The sequence below is a fragment of the Perna viridis genome, chromosome 6, assembly GCF_037379345.1.
Source record: "Perna viridis isolate PV_CMFRI_1.1 ecotype Kerala chromosome 6, ASM3737934v1, whole genome shotgun sequence".
Classification (NCBI taxonomy): Eukaryota; Metazoa; Mollusca; class Bivalvia; order Mytilida; family Mytilidae; genus Perna; species Perna viridis.
The window spans coordinates 13469667-13494103 of record NC_142450.1 but is presented as its reverse complement, the minus strand read 5'-3'; the positions used below and the strand labels follow the sequence as shown (position 1 = coordinate 13494103).

The 24437-nt window shown below is 32.3% G+C and overlaps 1 protein-coding gene and 1 pseudogene across 1 annotated transcript; both read right to left on the bottom strand.

Moving 5' to 3' along the window:
- Nucleotides 1–600: 600 nt before the first annotated feature.
- LOC148613722 (GDP-L-fucose synthase-like) lies at nucleotides 601–24437 on the bottom strand. The gene is made up of 9 exons (XM_088587276.1): nucleotides 24281–24437; nucleotides 17664–17823; nucleotides 16889–17003; nucleotides 10966–11094; nucleotides 8972–9045; nucleotides 8216–8349; nucleotides 7330–7461; nucleotides 5578–5757; nucleotides 601–3136 (listed from the first exon to the last, which is right to left on the bottom strand). Exons 2-9 carry the CDS (start codon nucleotides 17798–17800, stop codon nucleotides 3081–3083), a joined length of 957 nt encoding a protein of 318 aa, XP_088443402.1. The 5' UTR covers nucleotides 17801–17823; nucleotides 24281–24437; the 3' UTR covers nucleotides 601–3080.
- Nucleotides 15188–16853, bottom strand: LOC148613723 (uncharacterized; annotated as a pseudogene).

Below are 24437 nucleotides of genomic sequence, written 5' to 3'. Positions count from 1 at the left end.
TTATAATATCACTTGCAGGTTTTTACTTCAAAATGGCATTGCTCTCCCAGTTTTTTTATCGAAATATAATCACATTCTTTTAAACAAAATCTAATGGGTTTGTCAACTGTCCTTAGTAGCTTTATTTGCTAAGGATATGATTTTTACATTAATGTCTATTTTTTGTCACCTAGGTTTTTGAGATATGGCTTATTCACAAATAGAGATATTTACCCTAAAATTGCAGACAGCTTTTTATAAAATTGTGAATGTCGGACATGCGGAAATAATATTATTATAACATTTCTCAGCAACTATAAATCACAGTCACAAGATAATTGGTATGTAATTTCAGGATGGGGTCCCATGAAATGGGATGCAATTTCAGGTATTGTTACTCTTCTACTGAACTGAATTGGTGTATTTTTCAACTTCATAGCAACCCGGCTATTTCTATTTTTTTACTTTGTATGTTAAGAATTATTTTTTTTTGGTACATACAACAAGAATAGGTATGGTATATATGTCAGAGACAAAAACCCTACCGGGATGAAAATGTCAGCCCAAGGCCACCCATTTTCTTTGTACATGTATGTCTGAATAAAAAAAAAACCATGAGCATTTGTGAGAGCAGACTTTATTACATATTACTTGTATTTCTTTTAAAAATACATGTATGTGTTAGTAGAAATGGCACACTTCATAAACTGAAATTAGTTGTACATCACTTGATATATGCATATATGAGATAAAAAATGAATGGAAATATCAGTAAACCATATAAGATAGAAAACCTGATTTGTTTTTCTCAATGTCAAACTTTTTATAGAAAAAAATAGATTGATGACCAGTATAGTAAATTAAATTATTGAAGATATGAAATACCCACTGTTCTACTCAAGAACATTGCGTATTAACCTATTTTATGCTTTCCTTCTGGACCTTTTAATACTTCTTGTACTGCAAGCTTAACTATCCAAACTCATCCGTAAACAGATGCCTCCTTTCTTTGGTCTCATGACACAGTCCTAGAATTTTTGAAAAATTCAAACTTCAACTAGCATGATTAGAAAACTCCAAATAAAAATTAGTCTGACTTCCAAACTTGACAAATCAAGTTGTCTACTTGCCCAAGGGAAAGTGGAGCATAATTAACAATTTTTGTTGCATCAAAATTGCATTTTCCCTGGGTATTTAGACGAAAAAGTTGAATCCTACAACACTGCAAGAGTTGGAGATTCACAAATACTTTTCTCTTTGTTCAAAAATAAATTATCAAAAGGACTTGTACTTTTTCTATATTTATTGGAAAAAAATTTCTATCAAAAGTTTCAATGAAGTGTAAAAGATCTTATTGAGTCATAGAGTTCAATTAAGCAAATCAAACAAAATCTCCCTCATAAATTGCCCATATTTATCAAATATAAAAAAAACCCATGTAAAAATGTTAATACACAATAATATAACAAAGACACTATGAATACAAAACAATACAACAAATAAGTGACAAAAACCAACAAAATAAATATATTATGCTTAGGATAGATGATACATATGGTTTTCGACAGATCACATAATTGGAATATCAAAGTAACAAACTCCATGGTAAAAATTTTTTAGCCTACTTCATGCATACTGATTCCTGATTAAAAACATCCAACGCCCTGTTTATTCAATATCCCTTTTCCATGTTTGAAAAAATAGAGAAGAATCATTTATCATATCATTCTCAGTTCACTAAACAATGCATTACATTCTTTGATTTAGCTCCAATTTTCTCTAAAAGTTTAAATGTATTTTTTTCACAAATTCTCCTGTTTTTAAGGAGATAGACCTGGGGTAAGGGACACAACTCTTAAAAATCATTGGAATGTTTGTATTCAGCATTTTACATCAATGTCATATAAGCATCAAATTAACTTAGATTGATTTCATTCTGTGTCAAATGAAAGCTTGATAGGCTTAAGTAAAATTGAATGCGATACAAACATATCTCTGATTTCATGAGTTACATCCCTTACCCTAGGTCTACCTCCTTAAGCAACATTTCAACTAAATGTGTGATACATTGGATCAAGCAGATATTAGATTAATTCAGGCTTTACATGAACCTATGTTTAGTCAGGAGCATTTCAGGTTTTACCTGCCCTGTATCACTGCGGAGAACTTTATGTGTTGATTTGAATCAACAGAATGTAAATCTGGTTTAGGCAAATTAATAATCTTGTTGAGCATAGTTTGGTTGGCTAAAGCCTTCAATGAATAAATCAAAATACTAGTTTACACTGTCACCATTTGAGGAGGTAGACATAGGTAAGGGACATAAGTCTTACAAATCATTGGTACGTTCTGGGACTAATAAAACAGTAATATTTAATCCCAGAGTAGTTCTTTATCAAACAAAAAGTCCATCATAAAAGCATTGCTAGAAAAATTAAAACCAGGAATGACAGAAGATTTTCTTACTAATCAACATAATACACACACATGTATTGCTGTAGTTTTTAAAACAGAAACATACACATGTAGTTGTGATATTCATGAAAACTGATAAATGAATGGATACAGAGCTAATGCAAAATAACAGTAGAACACAACCTCTATTTACCATCAGTAAAGGCAAATATAACTCAAATGCTAAAAGAGCCATGAAAGATATATTTTCTATAAAAAATGTTTTACTGCTCATTACATGTTAAAAATATAAACAAGACTTGCCGTTCATTACAGGTACAAATTAAAAAAAAAATTCTACCCTTTCCATCTCCATTTATTCATTATTTTTCTACATGTAGATTGTCATTTAGTTGTCATTGATATATTTACATCAGATGTTGTAACTTGTAATTCATCAAACATTTGATGAAAAATTTTAATGAAACTGCAAAGATTACCAGTATACATTGAAACGAAGTAACACCATTTCAAAATTTCTTAATATGCACCAAATAACATTATTTTGTAAGTACAAAGCACAATATCAGTTTTTGTTTTCATGATTCACAGATTATCAAGCATCAACTTTACTACAAAAAATGTAGGTATAACCTATAATATAAAACCTAAGTTTGTCCCACAAGTATAGAGTACTTTTTCATCATTTACTTTCTAGCTGTTTCATAATTGGCCATAAACCATTCACATGTTTCTTTAATTGCTGAAAGAAAGGAATTTAAGTTCATTATTAAATTTTCTTAGATAAACAGTCAAATGTAAATATACAATGAAAAAAAAAAAAAAAAGAATCATAACGGTAAAATCTGGATTTGAGAAAGCGGAAGAAAATCAGGTCATATTCTAGTACAGTGTCTAATGGCAGATTTTACGATCAATATATCTAGTAGGTCAATCTCCAAAAATAAAAACGAAGAATTAGATTAGATTCACATTTACAGTCTCCATATTCATAACAATGTAGACTAAAGGTCACAAAAGGAAAAAAGCAAAAACTGATGGTGTCTTAAAAAAATTAAAGGAACTAATCCTACAAGTGCACGTACATGTAGTACAACATATTTTTGGGATAAAGGCTAAAAACCACTAATTCCACTTTCCATAGGCTTCTATGCTAATTTCACAATATTCAATGGCTTCTCTGGACTTTACCTTAACTTTAACCTGCAGAGGACTATATATCAGCATGATTCTACATATGTCAGCTCACAATCCTCAGAATGGCATGTGGGGTTAGCAGACTTGCAGTGCAGTACTGGTCACCGGAAGTGAAGGGTCTATAAATAGCATGGGAAATCCCAGTGTTTTCACAAGATAGGGGTATATTTAAAAATCATTATGGAGATTAGGCTTCACATCACAAGAAGCAAAATGCACCTATAAAATGTACAGAAATGTTTTTCCTTTCAGAAACTGTTTAAATTTTTTAAATAAGATGAGAACTTTTTTCACAGCACTATGAGGAACAGGGGTAATTTCTGCGTAGGACTATTTTTGCGTACGTTCCAAATGCTCATTGGTTGAATTGGTGGTCTGTAACCTAAACAGTCACTTTTTGTCTTAGAAAAAATAAATAACTATACAGGTATCTTCATACACACATACTGAATGCATTTGCAAAGTTTCAGTGAAATGTGACAAGCACTTTTTTAAATATTTGATTTTTAAATATAGGGTAACCAAGTTGTGCGAGCAAAAAAGTGACAATATTCTACCATACTTAAATGCATTAAATATTTGCAAAGAACTTTTTCTGACTTTTCAAATAAAAAATATCAATCACAATTTGTTTTTTAACAATATCAATGAAGAAATAGTTTTAAAAGTAATCATTTTCTGAGAAATTGGTCTATTTTTAAAAATTTATTTCTGACATGCCTCCCCCTTTTTCTTGATCACATGTCAAAAATCCTAAATCTTTAAATTTTCACAAAAGGTGATATATTTGGCTTTAAATTTGTAAATACAGTGTTTTCACATTAAAACATGACCAGTAAAGGGCACCTAAAGCAAAAAAAGTACTCAATAATGGATTTTCCATGTTGCCATAGGGGAATGCTGATATGGCCTTAACCGCAGTAATGAAAGTGAGTTTTTCCTCATTTCTAACCTAATTTTTGCTCAAATCTACACAAAACTTGATTTCAAGTGCTTATTACCACCATATTTAGGTAAATATAGCCCTCAAAATTTAATATTTGATATTTTTACTAAATTTTCTACACTTTTTACAAGATAGGACATAAAAATCAGCCAAAAAGACCAATTTTCCATAATTTGGACCTATAACTTAAAAAAATGCATATTTTGAAGGATTTTTGTAGTGTATTCCTCTCATGGCAAAGTTAACAAGATCTTCAAGTAGTTTAAAGCTATTTCAAGAAACTTTTCATTTTGCCATGGCTTCCACTTAAGGCTAAAAACCACTAATTCCACTTTCCATAGGCTTCTATGCTAATTTCACAATATTCAATGGCTTCTCTGGACTTTACCTTAACTTTAACCTGCAGAGGACTATATATCAGCATGATTCTACATATGTCAGCTCACAATCCCCAGAATGGCATGTGGGGTTAGCAGACTTGCAGTGCAGTACTGGTCACCGGAAGTGAAGGGTCTATAAATAGCATGGGAAATCCCAGTGTTTTCACAAGATAGGGGTATATTTAAAAATCATTATGGAGATTAGGCTTCACATCACAAGAAGCAAAATGCACCTATAAAATGTACAGAAATGTTTTTCCTTTCAGAAAATGTTTAAATTTTTTAAATAAGATGAGAACTTTTTTCACAGCACTATGAGGAACAGGGGTAATTTCTGCGTAGGACTATTTTTGCGTACGTTCCAAATGCTCATTGGTTGAATTGGTGGTCTGTAACCTAAACCACTTTAAATTTGTGTTTTTTCTTAAAGTTTCTTTATGTTTTATGGTGTTCTCTTTATCTGGTCTTTTCCCCTGGTCATAAAGAAAAAGTCTTGCAATGGTCTGGCTGAAAAAAAGTATGTTTCACTTCATGTATTTTGTTTGTTTTAATGTGGTAAAAAATAATTTGTTTATTACCGATTATCCTGCCTACACTGTTAAGAAAAATTTTAACGTCAACTTTTTCTAATAAAATAAGCAACTTAATTAATAAACTCACCTTCTTCAAATGGGGTAAATTTGAAGTCTGGTAAGTATTTTCTAAGTTTGGCATTACTGGCAGTTTTCTTGAACTGTCCATCAGATTTGGAAGTATCGTAGACAACCTCTCCTTTAAATTCCATGGCCTTTATAACAGCCTCGGCTGCCTCTTTAATGCTAACTTCATCCTCTTCTCCAACTAAATACATGATTGATGATAATATTAAAACACAGAGTTTTGACGAGTTTTTAAGTTCCTCTACTGAAACCCAAACTTTTTGTACTACTTTGCAACTCAGTGGATGTATCTAGAAAAGCAGAGGACGCTTACCCTACTGGTGCACCTGGTCCATGCTCCCAGTTTTTAGCAGAGTCCCAGTAGCTCATTTGCTTTTGTGACTTCATATGTATGATTTTAGTTACTTTATGTTCTTTGTTGTGTATGTCTGTTTTCCATGTCTGGTCTTTGTCCCTGGATTACTTTCTTTTGATTACTGCTAATTATTATCTAATTTAAATCTTAATGTATCCATGACCTTCCATAGGTCTTGAAATTATGACCTACTTGTTAAAACAAATGATAGTTTAATATAAACTAGAAAACTAAGAGCAATGCTCATTAAATTGATACCCCACTCCCCCATTTGATAACATGCACCTTTTGACCTCAACATGTATTTGGATCAAAGTCTAAAATAGGAGGTGCACAATGGGAATATACAGATACTATGAAAGTTTCATTAAATTCTGTTTAGCAATATTGGAGGGGTAACAGATAAGCGATGGGTCTCCCCCATGTCCCCAATCACTCCCCATATTAATAAAAGACCAAGATCATGTTCTGCTATGTGAAATCCTGATATTGATTCGGATCAAAATCTAAAATGGGACAATGGGAATATGCCATAAAGATTCTGTTTAACTTTCATTAAATTCCATTCTGTTTTGTAGGAGAAGTGATAGATAAATTGGTTGTCCTGTGCATAATGTAAGGAATGATAAACTTTGCAAGTGGAGGGAGGGGGTATAATAAATTGCTTGTAATATAACTGTAACACACAAAATAATGTACACATATACTTAATTTTTGCATTAGCTCATAGATACATACATACTCTTGGGAACTAATTTTGTGGTTTTGAAAATATATTTCATTGTAGAAATATAGAATCTACAATGATAAGGAGTTGATAATGGAATTTCTCACATCCAGCGAAATAAATTTTATAGTTTTGATTGCGAGGCTAGCCGAGCTATTTAAACTATAAAATGTATTTCACAAGATGTGAGAAATTCATAATCAACAAGCTTTGAGTGTAGATTCTGTTTCTCTAATGCCCTAAAAACGTTAAAAATACCCAAAAATGAAAAGCACACGAAACGTTATGATTCCAATTCGTAGGAAACATGTTGACATCACACAAATGCAAACATTCCAAACAAAAGAAACCAGATGACTTCAAAGATTTTTTCACTTCAAATCTTCCCAAGTCCCTTCATAATTCTTATTTAAGGTAAGAAAACACCAAAATTATCTCATTTAACTGAAATATATCTACCATGGCAATCGAGGCCATTTAAGATGGAGTCCAAGACAATCGATTTCTAAGCCAATCGAACTCTGAGAACAAAAAAGTCACTAGTGGTGAGAACATTTTTTTCCACACCGGTCAAGCGGTATGAATATTGAAGCAAAATTAGAGATAATGCTTTCCATGTGTATGTTTGGAGTATTTTCTTCAAAGGTTTAACAGTAATACACTATAAGTACCTGACAGAATGATAGGATCAATTTCCTCATAATTTCTGAGAACCCAGATCATCAGTCTAGCGAGATCTCTGGAATAAATAAACTGCCTTCTAGGTTTTCCTGTTCCCCATACAGTAAATGGTGTATTATTCACTGAAAACATACACAAATCCATAGTTTAGGATAATTCTAATTATGCTAATGAATTACAATAAAGGTGAAGAAATTTTTGGAATAGATCATCATGAAAATCTTACACATTATCCAACCTAGTGCATTTTGTTTTGTTGTTGTATATGTATCGATATGAAAACACTAGAAAAGGAAAGGATTTCTAGAATTAAGCCATTTGAAAGTAAGGTTGAAATCCCAGTTGAACTTTACACTTGATACATTAAACAAGTTGAGGAAACAAGTCTCCATTTTTACTCTTAAAATATAAAATTTAAGTACTTCCCTTTAAGAATCAAGCAAAATGTGTATTAAGTGTGGCACATGAAGAGAAAGACACAGAGATTTTTTTGCATTATCCAAATATTTATACATCATAACCTCAAGAAATATCAATCAAAGTGTTTGTAAAGTTTGCCTTTCAAAGATACTGATAGGTCAAATTTAGTTGAATTACACTATGGAAAAATGGTGGGAAAATTTTTGTGCACTTTTTCCCTATATAAGCAGTCAAACATATCTATGTTACTGACGCTTCAGGATAAATTTAAATAGCTTTTCTAGAAGTACTGAATATAATTTAGGCGAAATTGACTAAATTGGGAAAAATTACATGCCACCCATTGCCTGCACAGAATGGTGCTCAAACAATAGTCCTATGGAGATTTAGTTTTCCAGGCTACTTTCAACTTCTTTGGAGGGCAAGTGGCAATTACTAATCTATAACACAACTTACTCTTTGCCATGTAGATTTTGTGGATAAGACCAGGCAATACATGTCCATCCTCTAAGTTCCAGTTGTCGAAGGGTCCGAACACATTTGTGGGAACAACAGATGTAAATTGGCAGCCATGTTGTTTGTTGTATGCTCTAAAAAAAAAAAATTATAAGTTCTAACATGAGTCTCGATCAAAAGTGTTGAGAAATCTTGTCTTTTGCATGAGTTAAGTGTAATGGAACAAATGAAAAGATGACGAATTTCTCTTAAAACTATGAAGTTTCAAAAGAGTAAAAGTACCTTTTTCTTCTGAAAAAAAAAACCCTGCAATTTAGCAATCCATCTACCCAGTATATCCAGGGAGGATACTTCCATCAACTCCTTCAACCGTCAATGTGATGAAATTGGCTGTGTCACCAATGCCCTATTGCTTGGGATTATACAACAATCATTTGCCAATGAAAAAGTAGTGACATGTCATTTTTCGTGAATTTTATATGTATTCCAATTCCTGATATACAAAACATTTTGGCAGATCTATGCTTATAAAGTTAATAATTTTTACTGCTTAATTAATGATTAAATAACACTATAGCAATAAAGTTGAAAATGATAGCACTTTCTGTATATTTCCAATGTGCTACATGTACCCTATTTCATGTATTTCCAATGTGCTACATGTACCCTATTTCATGTATTTCCAATGTACTACATGCACCCTATTTCATGTATTTCCAATGTGCTACATGTACCTTATTTCATGTAAGTACAAACCTGTTTTGAATATCTATCATTCTCTTTGCAAAGGAGTACCCAAAATTAGAATCATGGGGAGGTCCATTGTGTACCTGGAAAACAAATTTAATAATTTCCACATGAGTTGTCTAACAGGATAAGTATGATAACTTTTTATCAAATTAGAAAATAATAATTAATATCCATATATCAGCAAGTGTCAAATGAACAACACTAAAATAAATTTTGTACTATTTTTGTATTATTTCAACAAGCCAGATTTTAAAACGCTAGCTCATAGAAGTAGCACTCTGTTTTTACTTTAAGTAACACAAAAATCCCCAATTAGTAATGTTAAGTAGCTGTCTTTGTAGGAATCATGCAAAATCTGAAAAATGTGATACACCCCCAAAAAAGGCTAAATATTTTTATTTTTGTAATTAAGTTGCTTTATGGGTCTATATTATGAAATGTGTAATTATTCATTCAAATCTACCTGCTCTTAAGAGATAATGAACTTTAAAAGTCCAATAGATTCTATTGTATTTGAGTGTCATTTACAGAGTTATCTCCCTTAATTTTAAATTCTACAGTGCATTCTATACAATTTTAATCTCCTATGAGCATGGGTTATACAAAAAACCAAAAGTTAATTTCTGTTTACTGAAGCATTTTAAACAAAATATCCAAAATAAAAATATGTAGGTTTTTTACCCATGAATCACATGTTGCCGGAATGCTACTTAAGATTCTATTATCAGATATTATGAAATACCATCTGGCCTATAGACATATCAGACAAAAATTCAGACAGAAATTTTGGAAGTTTTTACTGCTGAAACAGAAGAAAAAAGTCAAAATAAGGTTTTCGGTCTGGCAAGTCCAAAACCTATTTCGTAATGTACATGTATTTTATGATACTCGATAAATACATGAAGTTTACAAAAAAGATTTTTCTATATCTTCATCTAAAAACCATCAGCAAACGGGTAGTCGGACATGAAACTTTTCGGAGGGTATCACATACTACCTTACCATGTTGGTGGCAGAGTATAAAAAGTCCATAAAAAATTTGGAGGTAAAATACAGGGATGAATTTATGAGGTCTACAAACAAAGCAGAAATCGGCAGAATCGGAAGTAAATATACAGTAAAACTAGAAGCCCTGTTTATCAAAGGAGCCCCCGCATCATTTGTTAGTAGTGATTTTTTTTTTAGTAAAACAATGTGTCTGTAAGACATCAATGATGCTCATGCTCGCTAGATTTGCCAAATTAGGAACATGTTTATTTTTGTATGAAAACATGGTTTGCAGATTCAGAAATCCTTCCAAGACTTGTGATACTCATAGTCCAAAGTTCAACTATCACCCAGTTCCTTAATATTTCATGAAAATCAAGATCCTATGACCTTGCACATCACCATTATGTGTAGAAACATCCTGCAAAAATATTTTAGATACAGTTCAAAAACTAAACGAGGAGATAGCCATACAAGCCATATAGCCCTATTTCTGAGTAAAATGACTAAATGTTTCACGAAAATCAAATTCCTTAGGCCCTGCACACCTTCATCATGTGTAGAAATATCCTGTAAAATATTTTAGATGTAGTTCAAAAACTGTACGAGGAATTAGCCGGACAAGCCATGATCTATATATTTCTGAGTAAAATGACTAAGTGTAACTATCACCAATTTCAGTAATATTTCACGAAAATCAAGATCCTTTGGCCCTGCACACCTTCATCATGTGTAGAAATATCCTGTAAAATATTTTAGATGTAGTTCAAAATCTGTGCAAGGAGATAGCCACGATCATATGTAATCCGGACAAACACCCCGACAAACAAACAGACGGACGGACGAGGGTAAATTAATATGCCCTATGACAGTTTGTCGCAGGGACATAAAAAGAATTGCAGTGGCAAAATCCAGATTTGAAATAGCGGGATTCCACTAAAAGGCAGAATAAAATCATCGCCGATAATACCACCTGCCTCTTCTATATTATAGCAATTTACATGTGTACTTACCATAGTTTCATCAATTGGATAGGTTGTCTTGTCAGGAAATATACAGGTAGACAGACAAGAAACAACCTTCTTTACCCCAGTCTGGAAACTGATGTTGAGAACATTGTCATTGATAAGGGTGTTAATTCTCTGCAAAATAAGCATACAAATGCATTTTAACCCATACAAAAGCACACATATTACTCCCTCTCTTTTGTCATGTTTAAAGATAATATAAACTCAGAAATAGAAAGTCATAAATCAAGTCAATCCCTGAAAGTGGTTTTGTGTAACAATACCATGCATGGACAGACATACACAAATGCATGGATATGTGCCATAATATGTCTATATACAACCTTTAAAACAATTTATACTTTTTGTGATCAAAATTACTCATTATAATCACTACATTATCTGTTTTTAACAAGGTTTCAAATTAACTTTCAAGAGTGAAAGGTCCTGAACTTTTTCGCATCCTAAACGGGAGGTCCATTAGAAGAATCTAAATGTCTTCAATAAGGGTAAATATAAATTATGACAGGCCAAGGACCTAAGTACATGAAATTTCAATGGTCCTGCACCTAAAATTTAGGGTCTCAGACCTTGGACCAGTGCTAGATTGAATTCTTGTTTTAAGAATAGTCCAATACACCAATGTGACCAAAATAGCTCATAATTATCATAGCATGATGTGTTTTTAATTTAAAAAAAAGTTTATGGAAAAGAAAACCAAAATGGAACAAATGTAGCACTAAATAACCAAAATAATTTTTAATGTTTTATGAATACTTTTAAAATTACTGTAGTAATTTTCTTGCCACTGCATTTATAAAAAAAATCTTATTCCAAACTAAATTCTCATAGAACAATAGGAGCTAGAATCTTGGGTCCCTGGATTAATCTTTCATATCAAACTACAGATTACAAGTAATATTAATTAAATCTGTCAAACCATCCACTGGAAGATAAGAATTTTATGATGAAATCTGAGTCAGTACAGTATGTTTTATGTAATTAAGTATTAATCAAAATGCCTTCAACCCACATTCAATTGTCTGTGCATCATATCTTTATACATTTATGTCCATTAATGACGTACAAAGTATTCATAATATTGTTTAAGAACCATTCTATATACAAATCAGGCAGTGAATGGCACATGCACATCAAAAACACCATTTTAAAATTTGTTTCAAATTCAGGGGTTTCTACAGTTCACAATTTCAGTCTCCTATCATAAAATCTAGTTACAGGGTTATCTCCCCTAATTTAGTTACATTCCTAATAAAACAAAGGAATATAGATCATTTTACAACAATTGCTATTTATCGTAGATCATACTTCATATTTCAAGAAGAAATATTTTCTTAGTTTTTAAGGAAGATTACACTGAACGAACATACTTTGAATTTTAATGTAAAAAACATAGTTCACCAAACTTAATTTATAGATAAGTGACTCTTAATGAAGGCAATTTTCATACGGATCCTGTGGGGAACATCACTACTTTTTCACAAAAATTTAAAACAAAATAACTGGTAGATAGAATTTCTTCTAAATTTATACTGACTTTCATATTTCAAAAAGAAAATTGGGAGTTACTGAACTTTTTATTATTGTAATATTAAAAAAAAATAAAATTCCAATAACATTTCTGTTGAACATTTTCTCCCCTTAAAAGAATCTTTATACAAATAAGGTTTGTAATTTTACCATACAGTTTCTTATGTCAAAAATTTTTGAAATAATTTAAATATACTATTTTTACATCATGTTAGACATTATCAGCTCATTGATAATATATTAGTCTGTATGATTTTGTAAGACGACAGAACAGAATGGTCAGTGTAATCAATTTAAGATGTAGCACATTTTCTGATTGAATGAAACATTTTGTTCATCATCTCATAGACCAAACTTTGTAACACGACTGTGACATCATTACCTTTTTTGCTGATCTACTCCTTACATTTTGATACTAGAATCAAATTATGAAGAATAACTGTTATATTTTTTTCGGTCTATTTAAAATAACCTCAATTTGCTTGGTAACACAAAGTAACCAGATATGAAGTTTATTTAGTGTACACCACAGGACTGAGGTAACATATATAAATTCCTCATAGACCAAAAAAATATAAGTCATTTCTCAGTGAAAAAATGAAAGATAGCATTTTTTGAGAGCCTGATGGTTTGTTTATCTCAAGTTATGTCTCTATTTTTCTAGACTAGCTAGAATTGCCATGTTTTCTGATGTGGAGGTTCATCGTACACTGTATGATGAAAGTATCAAATTAACACGTAGCAGTTAATACAAGCACAAGTGCTTAAAAGTTCTTTGAAACTTAAAAATAAAAGAAAAACTAGAAATACTGTGAGGAAGCTCACAAAGAGAATATCCCCCCCCCCCACCGACACTTCAGTTCAAATGAAAACCTTACATTTGGATTTTTTTCCTTAGGATTCCTCAGACAGTAGTTATGTTAATTTATGCACACTTATATAACATACATAACCTTCCTATAAAATTTTAACAAAATAGGAGGAGTTGCCGCTTATGAGGTTTTAACATGTAAAACCTTAAATCGGATTATCTCCATTTGGAGTCTGCCAACAGTATATTCCTTCATGCACATCTACATATTTTGATACTCAAACTTCATATAAAATTTCATCAAAATCCCTTGAGTGATTTAGGAGGAGTTGCACTTACAAGGAATGTGGCCAGAAAGACAGACAGAAGGGGTGATTCCAGTTAGAAATAGTAGCCTGCCCACCAGAGCGAGGCTATTTTCTGACAGGGCTGGCTAATTTTAGCCAAAGTCTACATAGCAATATAGTAAATATATTGAAAAATTGTATTCAGGACTGGCTAGAATTTTAGTGAGTTTCTTACCCTAGTGATTCCTAAATACTTTGTTTTCATAGAGTAAAATAAGTATTATAAGTACTATTAACTAAATCTGTCAAATCATCCACTGGATGATAAAAAATTTGTGATGAAATCTGAGTCAGTACAATATGTTACATGTAATTAAATATTAATCAAAATGCCTTCAACCCATATTCTATTGTCTGTGCATCATATCTTTATACATTTATGTCCATTAATGACGTACAAAGTATTCATAATATTGTTTAAGAACCATTCTATATACAAATCAGGCACTGAGTGGCACACCATTTTAAAATTTGTTTTTAATTCAGGGGTTTCTACAGTTCACATTTCAGTCTCCCATCATAAAATCTAGTTACAGAGTTATCTCCCCTAATTTATATAATATACTGAAAAATTGTATTCAGGACTGGCTAGAATTTTAGTGAGTTTCTTATCCTAGTGATTCCTAAATACTTTGTTTTCATATAGTAAAATAAAAGGCACATCAAACAAATTAATACCTCCTTAATACCATTTCAAGAAAGCATAAAACTGTAAGTATTGAACAAGGCTACAGATTTAAATAAGACAGCTGAAATGTATTTGTAGATTGTAGGGGACAATTGTGAATTTGATAGTTGCAAATTGGATTTCTTAGCAATGCATCAGATAGTCAGTTATTTACAATGACTAAATCAAGATAGATTTGGTGACAAATCTTTAATTAAACAGAGAACAGCCAGGTGTCGCTGTCCAAGGTCATACTTCAGAGTTTGCTGTCCAAGGTCATATTTCAGAGCTTGAAGATCTAGTTGAGTAAAGGGTGGGTGAAATACCACAACAAAAAAATTCCCAAGAGGTGGGCATGTGAAATCTGTATCACCTATTTATGAAATCTTGCAGGATTCCAAATTTAAAAATGTGTAAAACACCAAGGCTTCATTCCTTGTATTATATATGGTAGAACCTCTCGGTGATGGATCTGGCTTCCTCTTTCGAGAGTTTTGGTTATGAGTACTTCTTGTATACAACTAATATTTTGATTATGATCTTCCTACATATTTGATTTTAATGCTGCTGATGAGAAGTTACTCCTTGAAACACATGTACAGCATATCGAAATTTACAATACATAAAACTGCTATTTTTTGGTATTTAATAAAAAATTACAATCAATCTTCAAATATTTCGATTAATTGAAACATTTTATTAGATTGGTGATATATATGATTTTCCATAAGATTTTAGAGCACAACCAAATGTAGATCATCAATCCACTATGTGAACTGTAAAAACCTTCTACAGGCATTCATACTTGTTAACAATCAAATCAGAGATTCTAAATTTTTAATTAACACATATACATATGTACAAGCAAAAAGTGTGTAGTCAATTTACCGTGTAAAAGCAGTACGAACTTTCAATTATTGAAGAAAAAATAGTCTGTGCCAAAGTACATAGTTCATTATCATTAAGGATTGTTCTATAATAAAATTTCAGAAGAGTTGTTGATGATTTCCAACCAGCACTTTTTCCAGTTGAAGTCTTCGGCTTAAAGTGGCCGACGTTGATGCTGAATGACATCTATGTGGACCAAAACATTCAATATTTACACCAGAATTTTTCATTACATTTTAACCCATCTGGCAATAGTACTTTTGGTTACAGCTTTATACGGTTCAACTGTGAAGATACACAGATTTTGTTCTCCATCCCTTATATGTTTTGTCCTACTTACATACCTTATATACTCTACATAAGTTCTTACAATACACAATTTTTCATTGACAACATAACTATCAAAAATTAGAGGTTATATATAGAGTCCTGGTTTAGTTTGTTTAAGCAAATCATTTACATAACATATCAGTCTATTTACTTCAATTTGCACATTATCAACTTGTAATTTGTATACCATTTGACACCTTTTTCCAGTTAATAGCAGAAACAGCATTGCTAGTTTTTGAGATAGCTCCAGTAAAGTTCAATGTTTGTTATCTGGCAATTTCTCAAAATATGCTAAGACTTTCTTAACATCCCAAATTTTAGTGTATCTTGGTAAACTTTTTTTTTTAGTAAAAATACCTTTCATAAACCTCTTAACCAAAATTTCATTACCAATATTTCTATCACTTAACTAAAGTACACAATGCTGAAATAGCTGACTTTGCAGTGTTTGTGCCACTTGTATTGCTTTGTTACATCTCGAATATCATAAGAAACACAAGTAGAATCGTATAAACAAATAATTTCCAAATAAATTAATGCAAATTCCGATCAAGCTCATTAAATGCACCTACAACCTCTGACACCACATGACCGCAATGACCTTGGACAGCGACACCTGGCTATTCTCTCATGAAATATATATATGTATATATCACCAGCTCAATAAAATTATAATCAATCTTCAAATATTTCAATTATTATGAATGATATGATTATCACAATTCTACTGTCAAATTAAAATAAACTGATTACAATAATTTTTTTTTTAAATTCTTTTTATTTTAGGCAATCACTTTTGGAATAAATACTTTGAAACTAAGGGCTTTACAGGGTTTGACACTTACTTCATTTGTTTAGTGGTCAACAGGACTACTTCAGAGGTAAAACTAGTAGTCCGCAGAGAGTAATGATGGTTTTGTTCTAGGATCTTATGAAAAATAAGACAGAATTTAGATTGCCTATAGGACTATCATAAAAAAAAATTTCAAAATTAAAGAGGCACATGACTACCAGACTACTGTTAAGTCGATCCCTGGGATTTACCCAATGAAAGCGATAATCCAACAAATATTACATTTAAGGAGGTAGACTTAAGGTAAGGGAAATAACTCTTGAAATAAGTAATATGTTTGTATCATATTCAATTTCACAAAAGCCCATCAAGCTTTCATTTGAAACAGACTGAAATCAGTCCAAGTTACTTTGATGCTTACATGAAATTGTTTTAAAGTGCCCTAATACAAACATTCCAAAGATTTTAATGAGTCCCTTACCTTAGGTCTACCTCCTTAAAATTCATTCTTCACACAGTACTTCTTAATAATGCATACTCACATAAAAGTCTAGATTATACTTCAGATTTTTGAATAATCCTCCAACCATAGCTGCCAAATGGATCACATGTGTTGGTTTGATTCTGTCAAATATAGCCTGAGTAGCAGCTCTATCCCTGTAAAAGAAACGGTAGAGTTTTTCATCCATAGATCTTTATAAAGACAATATTTTTTTTAATAAGCAGCTGCACAAAAGAACATGTTATGTCTGTATCCCTGTTTCTACACAAAGGCAGTTCTAGACCAGTGCCCTTCTGTTTGAAAAAAAAAAAAAAAAATGGTTGAAATGAAAGTTAATCACTGAAGCACGACAGTTGGTCAGTCAGCCAGAATTCTAAATCCCATGACTCAAATAAAAAAAACAAACAATGAAAACCAAAAAAAAAAAGAAAACGTGAAAAAAGCCCTTCCTTCTAGGAAGAAGAAAAAATACAAGTAGTACATTTTGTTTCATAATATCAGTCATAGTTTATTTGAATATCATACAACATGTAGAGAAACTTTCCACCCATTTTCCATAACTAGCCCAAATAAATTGTCAATACAAGCATATGGGAAGTGACTAAATAAAAGTTTAAATAACAAAATCAATGAATCAGAGGGACATACATGTATTAAATAATACATGACAAGGCAAAATTGGGAAAAATAAAAATAGCCCCAATGTTCCTTATTAAGAACAGGCATTTCAAAAAGAAATGGCTGATTAAACCAGTTACCAGGTTTTATGGCTAGCCAAACAAAGACACAGACCATAGATGCACTATTTTACTTACGACAAATCTCCATCTTTTGAGGACAGGAAGTGCCATTCTTCGTCAGGATTTTTCTCAGCCTCACAAGCAATGTATTGTAGAGCTCTTCCCACTAGCCCAGTGCCTCCGGTGACCATTATTATTTTCTTTTCAGACATGGTTAGCTTTTAAACTGCAAAAACTACAATGAAAAATACTTGCTAATTGTATCTACTTTTAATACATACATGTATAAATCACTAAATGAGGATATAACCACAAACAAATAATAATGACAGCTACATGAATATAGTCCTTACCACCTTTGACCTTTAACAATTCGACATTTAATTGTATTATATTAGATATTTACAACTACATGTCATAATCCTCAATATCCTCATTTGTAATCCATGCTTGTTCTAGGCAAAATAGACAGTTTTCAATTAAACAGTAGACCGAGACTTCAGGTTTTAAATATTATGGCAGGCCCCTCAAATCACACCCATCCTTACAATATAGGCCAACAGTGAAAAGTGTTTTAAGGAACTACATGTACATGTAACTTTAATTTTTTTAAAACCCATTAATTTGAAAGGTGTAATTAAGGCATGAATGATTTTAAGTTCTTGCAATTGCATTCCAGCACATTTCTGAGATTTGTCATTAAAAATATTAATATATTTACATTTTACTTTTTTTTTCAGTGCAGCACCTCACATTTAATTCAGTTTTAGAAATTTTGATAATTCACCTTTGACCACTAAATATTGTAATTTGCCTATAGCTTTTACACATTGATCTGCTTAACCTATATCAATACAATGATGAACTGGTAATTAAAATTTTCTTATCATTCAACCTATATAAATTACTAGAGTACAAATCAAATCCATTTGTATAAATTTTTTATAAGCAACTGTACAAATCTGCATCATTAAATATTACCCAATATACATCCTATCCTGATCTATTATATTATATCATATCTGATCTATAAATATTTAAGTGTAAGTCTTTGTAATAATCAGGCAAAATGAAAAAAAATCAGAAATCTCCATGTCAAAAGCCCATGGATCTGACAATATAATTTCACTCAAGAATTCTTGCTCTATTTGAAAAGATTTGCGCAGAAATTTTTCAATAGAATGTTAGAAGAAAATGAGGTTTTTGACAGAGTTTCTGTCTTTGAAATTCTCATTTTCAATGCATTCAAATGAAATTATAACTCTATTTACCAAAGTGATATAGAAAATCTTCTCTTTTTTCCTAGATTCTGATGGTGCAATTATGCAAATTATGAGTCAAATCAAACTTTCAAAAGGGTGGGTTGCTTTCATACCATGTTATACCCACTGCATGATTCTTACAGAGACTGACACTTAATCAATGAAGTTTTCTAAGAAGCACTTCACAGATGTTTACAAAGAGACATGTACAATGTACCATGTCTTTACTAATTACAAGTACATGTAACTCCCATTAGGTTTGTAACTTTACCTGCATTTGTACATGTACATACATTGTACATTTTCTTTGAAATTGAAGTATTTGATCTGAATTGAACATTTCTTTAGTTCATATTTCATATTTATACCAGTCCTGCTATGTTTTTCAACGGAACTAAGACAAGGGTTTAGAATAATCAAGAGAACCAATGTTATACCAGTAATCGAAAGAATGTAATCCAGGGACAAAGACAGACATACACAACAAAGAACATAAAGTAACTAAAATCATACATACAAAGTAACAAAAGTATGAATGAGCAAGTTGGACTCCACTAAAAACTGGTGGCATGGACCAGGGTAGGGTATTCTAGAAATACCCATCGAGCTGCTCATAAAAAATCAAGTCCGGGGCAGATGAAAGAGATAAGGAAAACTATAACATGTTGAACAAATCAGTTTTCATGGCGCAGATGGATACACCGTAACATTCCATGAGTTCATGATGACGACCATAAAACTTATGCAGTGATGACTTCAATCTTGTGGCAACATAACTCTGCTCCAGAAGCCTATTTGTTCGAATTCTAGCACAATACAAAAAGTCTGTAGTTTCGGCAAGCTCTAGCATAAGGTATGAGTTGTGATATGAACACTCCACACACAGGTGTTGAAGGGATGTTGCCACAGATAAAAGGAAATCTGACAATTCTGAATGAAAATTCATCACGTTAGTCGTAAGTTTGGTCAATAGTTTTCCTTTACCATCGATTTCTAAGTGTAGGTCAAGATATGAGGCTGACTTCACAGTGTCTGAAGTATCCTTTATCTCAAGTTCTTTGGGGTAGATGCGATGTATCAAATCCATATCAAATCCCCTAAATTAGGATTGTTACTTCAATATAATAAAAGATAATACGTCATCTATATAGCGGAAACTGAGATTAAAGCCAATAAAGGATCTAGCTATACGATATTCTTTCTTTCGGATCAGATCAGCTATAATTAGTCAGCCTCATAAGAATGAAGGAATAGGTCAGCAAGTAGAGGAGCACAATTTGTTCCCTATGGCACGCCAACCGTTTGTTGAAAATTGCATCCACCACACTGGACAAATATGTTGAGAAATGCACCCTAAAATGATTAACCTAATGTAAACCATTAATCTCAATCCTCAACAAATTCTGGGCCAAAAATATACTTTTTTTTCATATTTATGGAATGCAAGCCATTTTAAGAAGGTTTTCAAAGGGATGCGTTGTAACCCAGCAGCATACAACAACCTTGTTGGTAGTCTCATTAGGGGAAAGGAAAAACAGTAAACATTTTTCTTTGAAACTCAGTAAATTTTCACATCGGTAAGTACCTAAATCAAATATTTAAATTTGAAGTCTTAACTGCTGCCTTTTGCTCCAACTGGACAGTAAACTAGTCTGTCAGGTTGGAGAGTTACTTCCTTTTATTTGGAATTTAAAAAAATGAAGTATAAGTTGGGAATATGAAAAAGGACAATTGGCATGAACCAGGAACCCCTGATTATCCATTATTAGTTGTCAGTAACTAAGAATTGTTATTAAACTGCTAGAACCATGAAATATACCTTGGTACACTCCTTGGGACATTTAGGTTTCCAGCATGCACGATACTTAAACGCACGCTAAACACTCACCAAAGGCACGATAAAAGAATGCTTCTATCGTGTGTTTAAACGAACGCTTCCACGAAAAATACAAATGCTCTTATCCTGTGTTTAAATACACAATAGACAAACGCTCATAGCGTGCATTAAAACGCACGATAGATGATCGATGAAAAATAATATTATTGACAAATAATGAATAAAAAAAAATAACAAGTATAAATAATGAAAAAGCAAAAAATAATAATAGCAAAAATATAAAAATAATAGCTGAATAAAGGAAATAATTAAAGTACAAAAAATAAAGGAACGCTTCTATTGTGCATTTAAACAAATGCTCCTACCATGTATTTAAATGTACGCTTCTAGTGTGAGACTAATCAAACACTTGTATTGTGCATTTAAACAACAGTCATGGTGAAATTCGTCGGACTGCCGGTCCGGTAAAATCTGTGTGATTTCCAGACCAGATGTCCGATACGTTTTTTTTTTATTAGACATGCCTCAACCGGAATTTCCACTATAAAGATGGCGTTATAATTGAGGCAAATTTAAATTGGATCAGAGAAATGATTCCATCATTAGTATATAATAGGAATGCCATCCCTGGAAAGCCCTTAAAAAGGAAGCTTACTGATGCAGAGGTTCAAGCTCATCGACAGGAATATGAGGAAAAAGGTAAAACGAGGAGTATTAACCAGGATGGAAAGTTGGCCGTCCGTTGCTGCTAATTCTTTTTTTTTCGGTCTGGCAGATAATTGTTCGGTCCAGCAAATTTTGTTAGGTTGCTGGACCAAATGTCCGACAGGTTGAAAAACGCTTCTAATGTGCATTCAAATGAACACTATTATCGTTTGTACTAACTAACAAAAATAATGTGTAAACGCACAATGATGGATGCACAAACGCTAAAACGAGAAACATGAATGCTCCTGTTGTGCATTTATTGTGCATTTCAATGAACACAAAACAATATGTAAAGACACGATGAACGATGCACAGATGCTAAAATGGGAAAAGTGATTGTTTCAAGGAGTGTATAAAGACAGGAACACTATACAATAGACAGTTTTTGAAATGGTGACAATACTGTGGAGAGTAGAGACACTGTACATTGTAACTCCACTCATAACATCTCCACTGTGGAGAGTGGAGAAATTAAAATTTGTGTTGAAGCAGTGTACATCTAAAATCAAATCGAAGTTAACATAAGAAATGTAATCATAAAAAATATATGCTTCATTTTTAATGTTTCATCAGCACATAAAACCATAGACTGCAGCACATTTTCAACGAACCTTACTAATGGGCTTTATTGAAAATGTGCTACTGCCAATCAGTGTTCTAGGATTCCTATTTCCCGTTACCCAGGGCAAGTGAAATTTGGGTTAAGGAAAGTTAGATACTTAGTTACACTTTCCAGTGGCAAGTTGAAAACTTCATATGCTGTAAGGATTTGTTTTGTTGGGAAAGCATTGACTGTGGGAATGTCAATTTTATATGGATTTTTCCCGAGGAAACCTCAATTTCTGAAAAATCCTAGAACATTGCCAATGCTTAACACAGCAACAAAATATCAAAAATGAAAATTTATTTCTTAATTCACTCAATAATGTGTATCAACAACATTCTGATTAATCCACTAGTTGCATAGAAATTACATTGTACTTTAGACTGAGTATCGTTAGTAATTTCCCAATAAGATATGTATGAGTAATCAAGGGAACCAAGGTTATAGCGGTAATCAATAAATGTAATCTGGGGACAAAGACCAGACATGGAAAACAGACACAAACAACAAAGAACATAAAGTAACTAAAATCATACATACAAAGTAACAAAAGCAAATGAGCAACTAGGACTCCACTAAAAACTGGGAGCATGGACCAGGTACACCGGTAGGGTAAGCGTTCTCTGTTTTTCTAGAAACACCCGCCGAGTTATATACGTATGTTCTCATAAAAAGTCAAGTCTGGGGTAGACAAATGAGGAAAGGAAAACAATGACCCGTTGAATAAATCAGTTTTCATGGTGCAGATGGATACACCATAACAATCCACGAGTTCATGATGACGACCATAAAACTTCTGTAGTGATGACTTCAATCTTGTAGCAACATAACCCTGTTCCAGTAGCCTATTTGTTAGATTTCTAGAGTGATACAAAAAGTCAGTGTAGTTTCGGCAAGCTCTGGCATAACGTAAGAGTTTTGATATGAACACTCCATATGCAGGTGCTGAAGGGATGTTGCCATATACGTATCTAGAAGCAGTACAATAGTATCACAATACATGTACACATTGCCTCTTACACATGTGGCACACAACCTTATTTTTATCATTTTTTTTAGAAATCCAAACTACTTCCAGGCATTTTATTTAAAAATTAAAAGGGCATTTACAATCACTTTCTCTTGAAACTTGTCAACTTCAACGTCTTCCTCCACATTGGCACTACTAAAAGGAAGACCCAGATAAAAAAAAAAATAAAAATAAAAAGGCCTCCAGTATCATGATTTCGGAAGGAACAATATTTTAACCATCCATGCTTGCGATCTATATAATCAACTCACTGGTGAATCGTTACCCCTAGAGCTAGAAATCACCGAGTTAAAACGCTGTACATCGTAACATTCAGCAATTGTACAAATGTAGTAATCATTGGAGAAATATAACCAATAGCTAACTACACTCTCATTTTCACTATAAATATGATCAAAATATAGTATTTGCATTGTAAGATTGAACTCTAAATATAAAGTATATGTGAAAAATAGAGCTTGAAAAAACACAAAACATTTTGTTACCCAAAAATTGTTTCATATTATTTTTAAGAAGTTTAAAAAGATAATCAAATACATGTACATAAGAGTTTTCTAAATGCATTCATTTAAAATAAAATACTTGAAAGCAGCATTCTTTGTAACCTAAACAGGTCAGACCAAGGAGATGAGAATCCACTTATTAATTTTATTTGGCCTAATCATGATACTTGAGAAGGCATTTTTTAATCTCACGTGCCTCAGGGAGATGACCAAATAAAATAAAAATTAGTCCCCAAACACGGCATAGTTATTGAGACTATAGTATAAAACATACATATACAATTATACAAAATCTCAGGATCTGCCCTGTGTACAGTACTTTTTTTTTACAAATAAATGTTAGTCCAAATAATTGTGCTGTGAGAGTCATATTTTTATTTTGCTTGGTCGCCTCTGCAATACAAAATACAAATGACAGATTAAAAAGAAACGCCTTAGCGTACAGTCAGGATAAATGTGGGACACCATAATTTTTAGTCCAGCTGAAGTTTGCTGTGGCTGTTTTTAAATCTGACCTGAGGGGACACCAATCAAAATATAAATTAGCATCACAGGACGACAGACAAATATTTGAGCTACATATCTTTGAAAATGTGGAGTTTGTTTAATCCGGTGCTTAGTAACTTCAGAAACAAGAAGAGAATGATTTATATTATTGGAACCATAACTTTGTTCCATGAGACTTTTCAACAACAAAAAATAAAGAAGATATTTCAGTGATTGCCATCAGAGAGAAGGTTTCACATACCTGGGTGATAAGGACGCCACGTGAAAATGTTTTTGATCGCAAAGCTGATCGATAGTTAGCCGGTTCCGGTTCAAAGAGTGGGACGAGATATATCCTGGTTCCCGGGACTACGTGTCAGGTATTAGCTACTAGCAATACACTCTCACGAGGTTATATT

Excerpts from the sequence above, each read along its gene's own strand:
- LOC148613722 (XM_088587276.1), bottom strand. The coding sequence starts at position 17,800 with ATGTCTGAAAAGAAAATAATAATGGTCACCGGAGGCACTGGGCTAGTG. Across the intron at positions 11,095-16,888 it reads AGTATAATCTAGACTTTTAT|AGAATTAACACCCTTATCAA; the intron begins GTGAGTATGCAT and ends CTTATTTTGCAG. Across the intron at positions 7,462-8,215 it reads CAAAATCTACATGGCAAAGA|TGAATAATACACCATTTACT; the intron begins GTAAGTTGTGTT and ends GTATGTTTTCAG.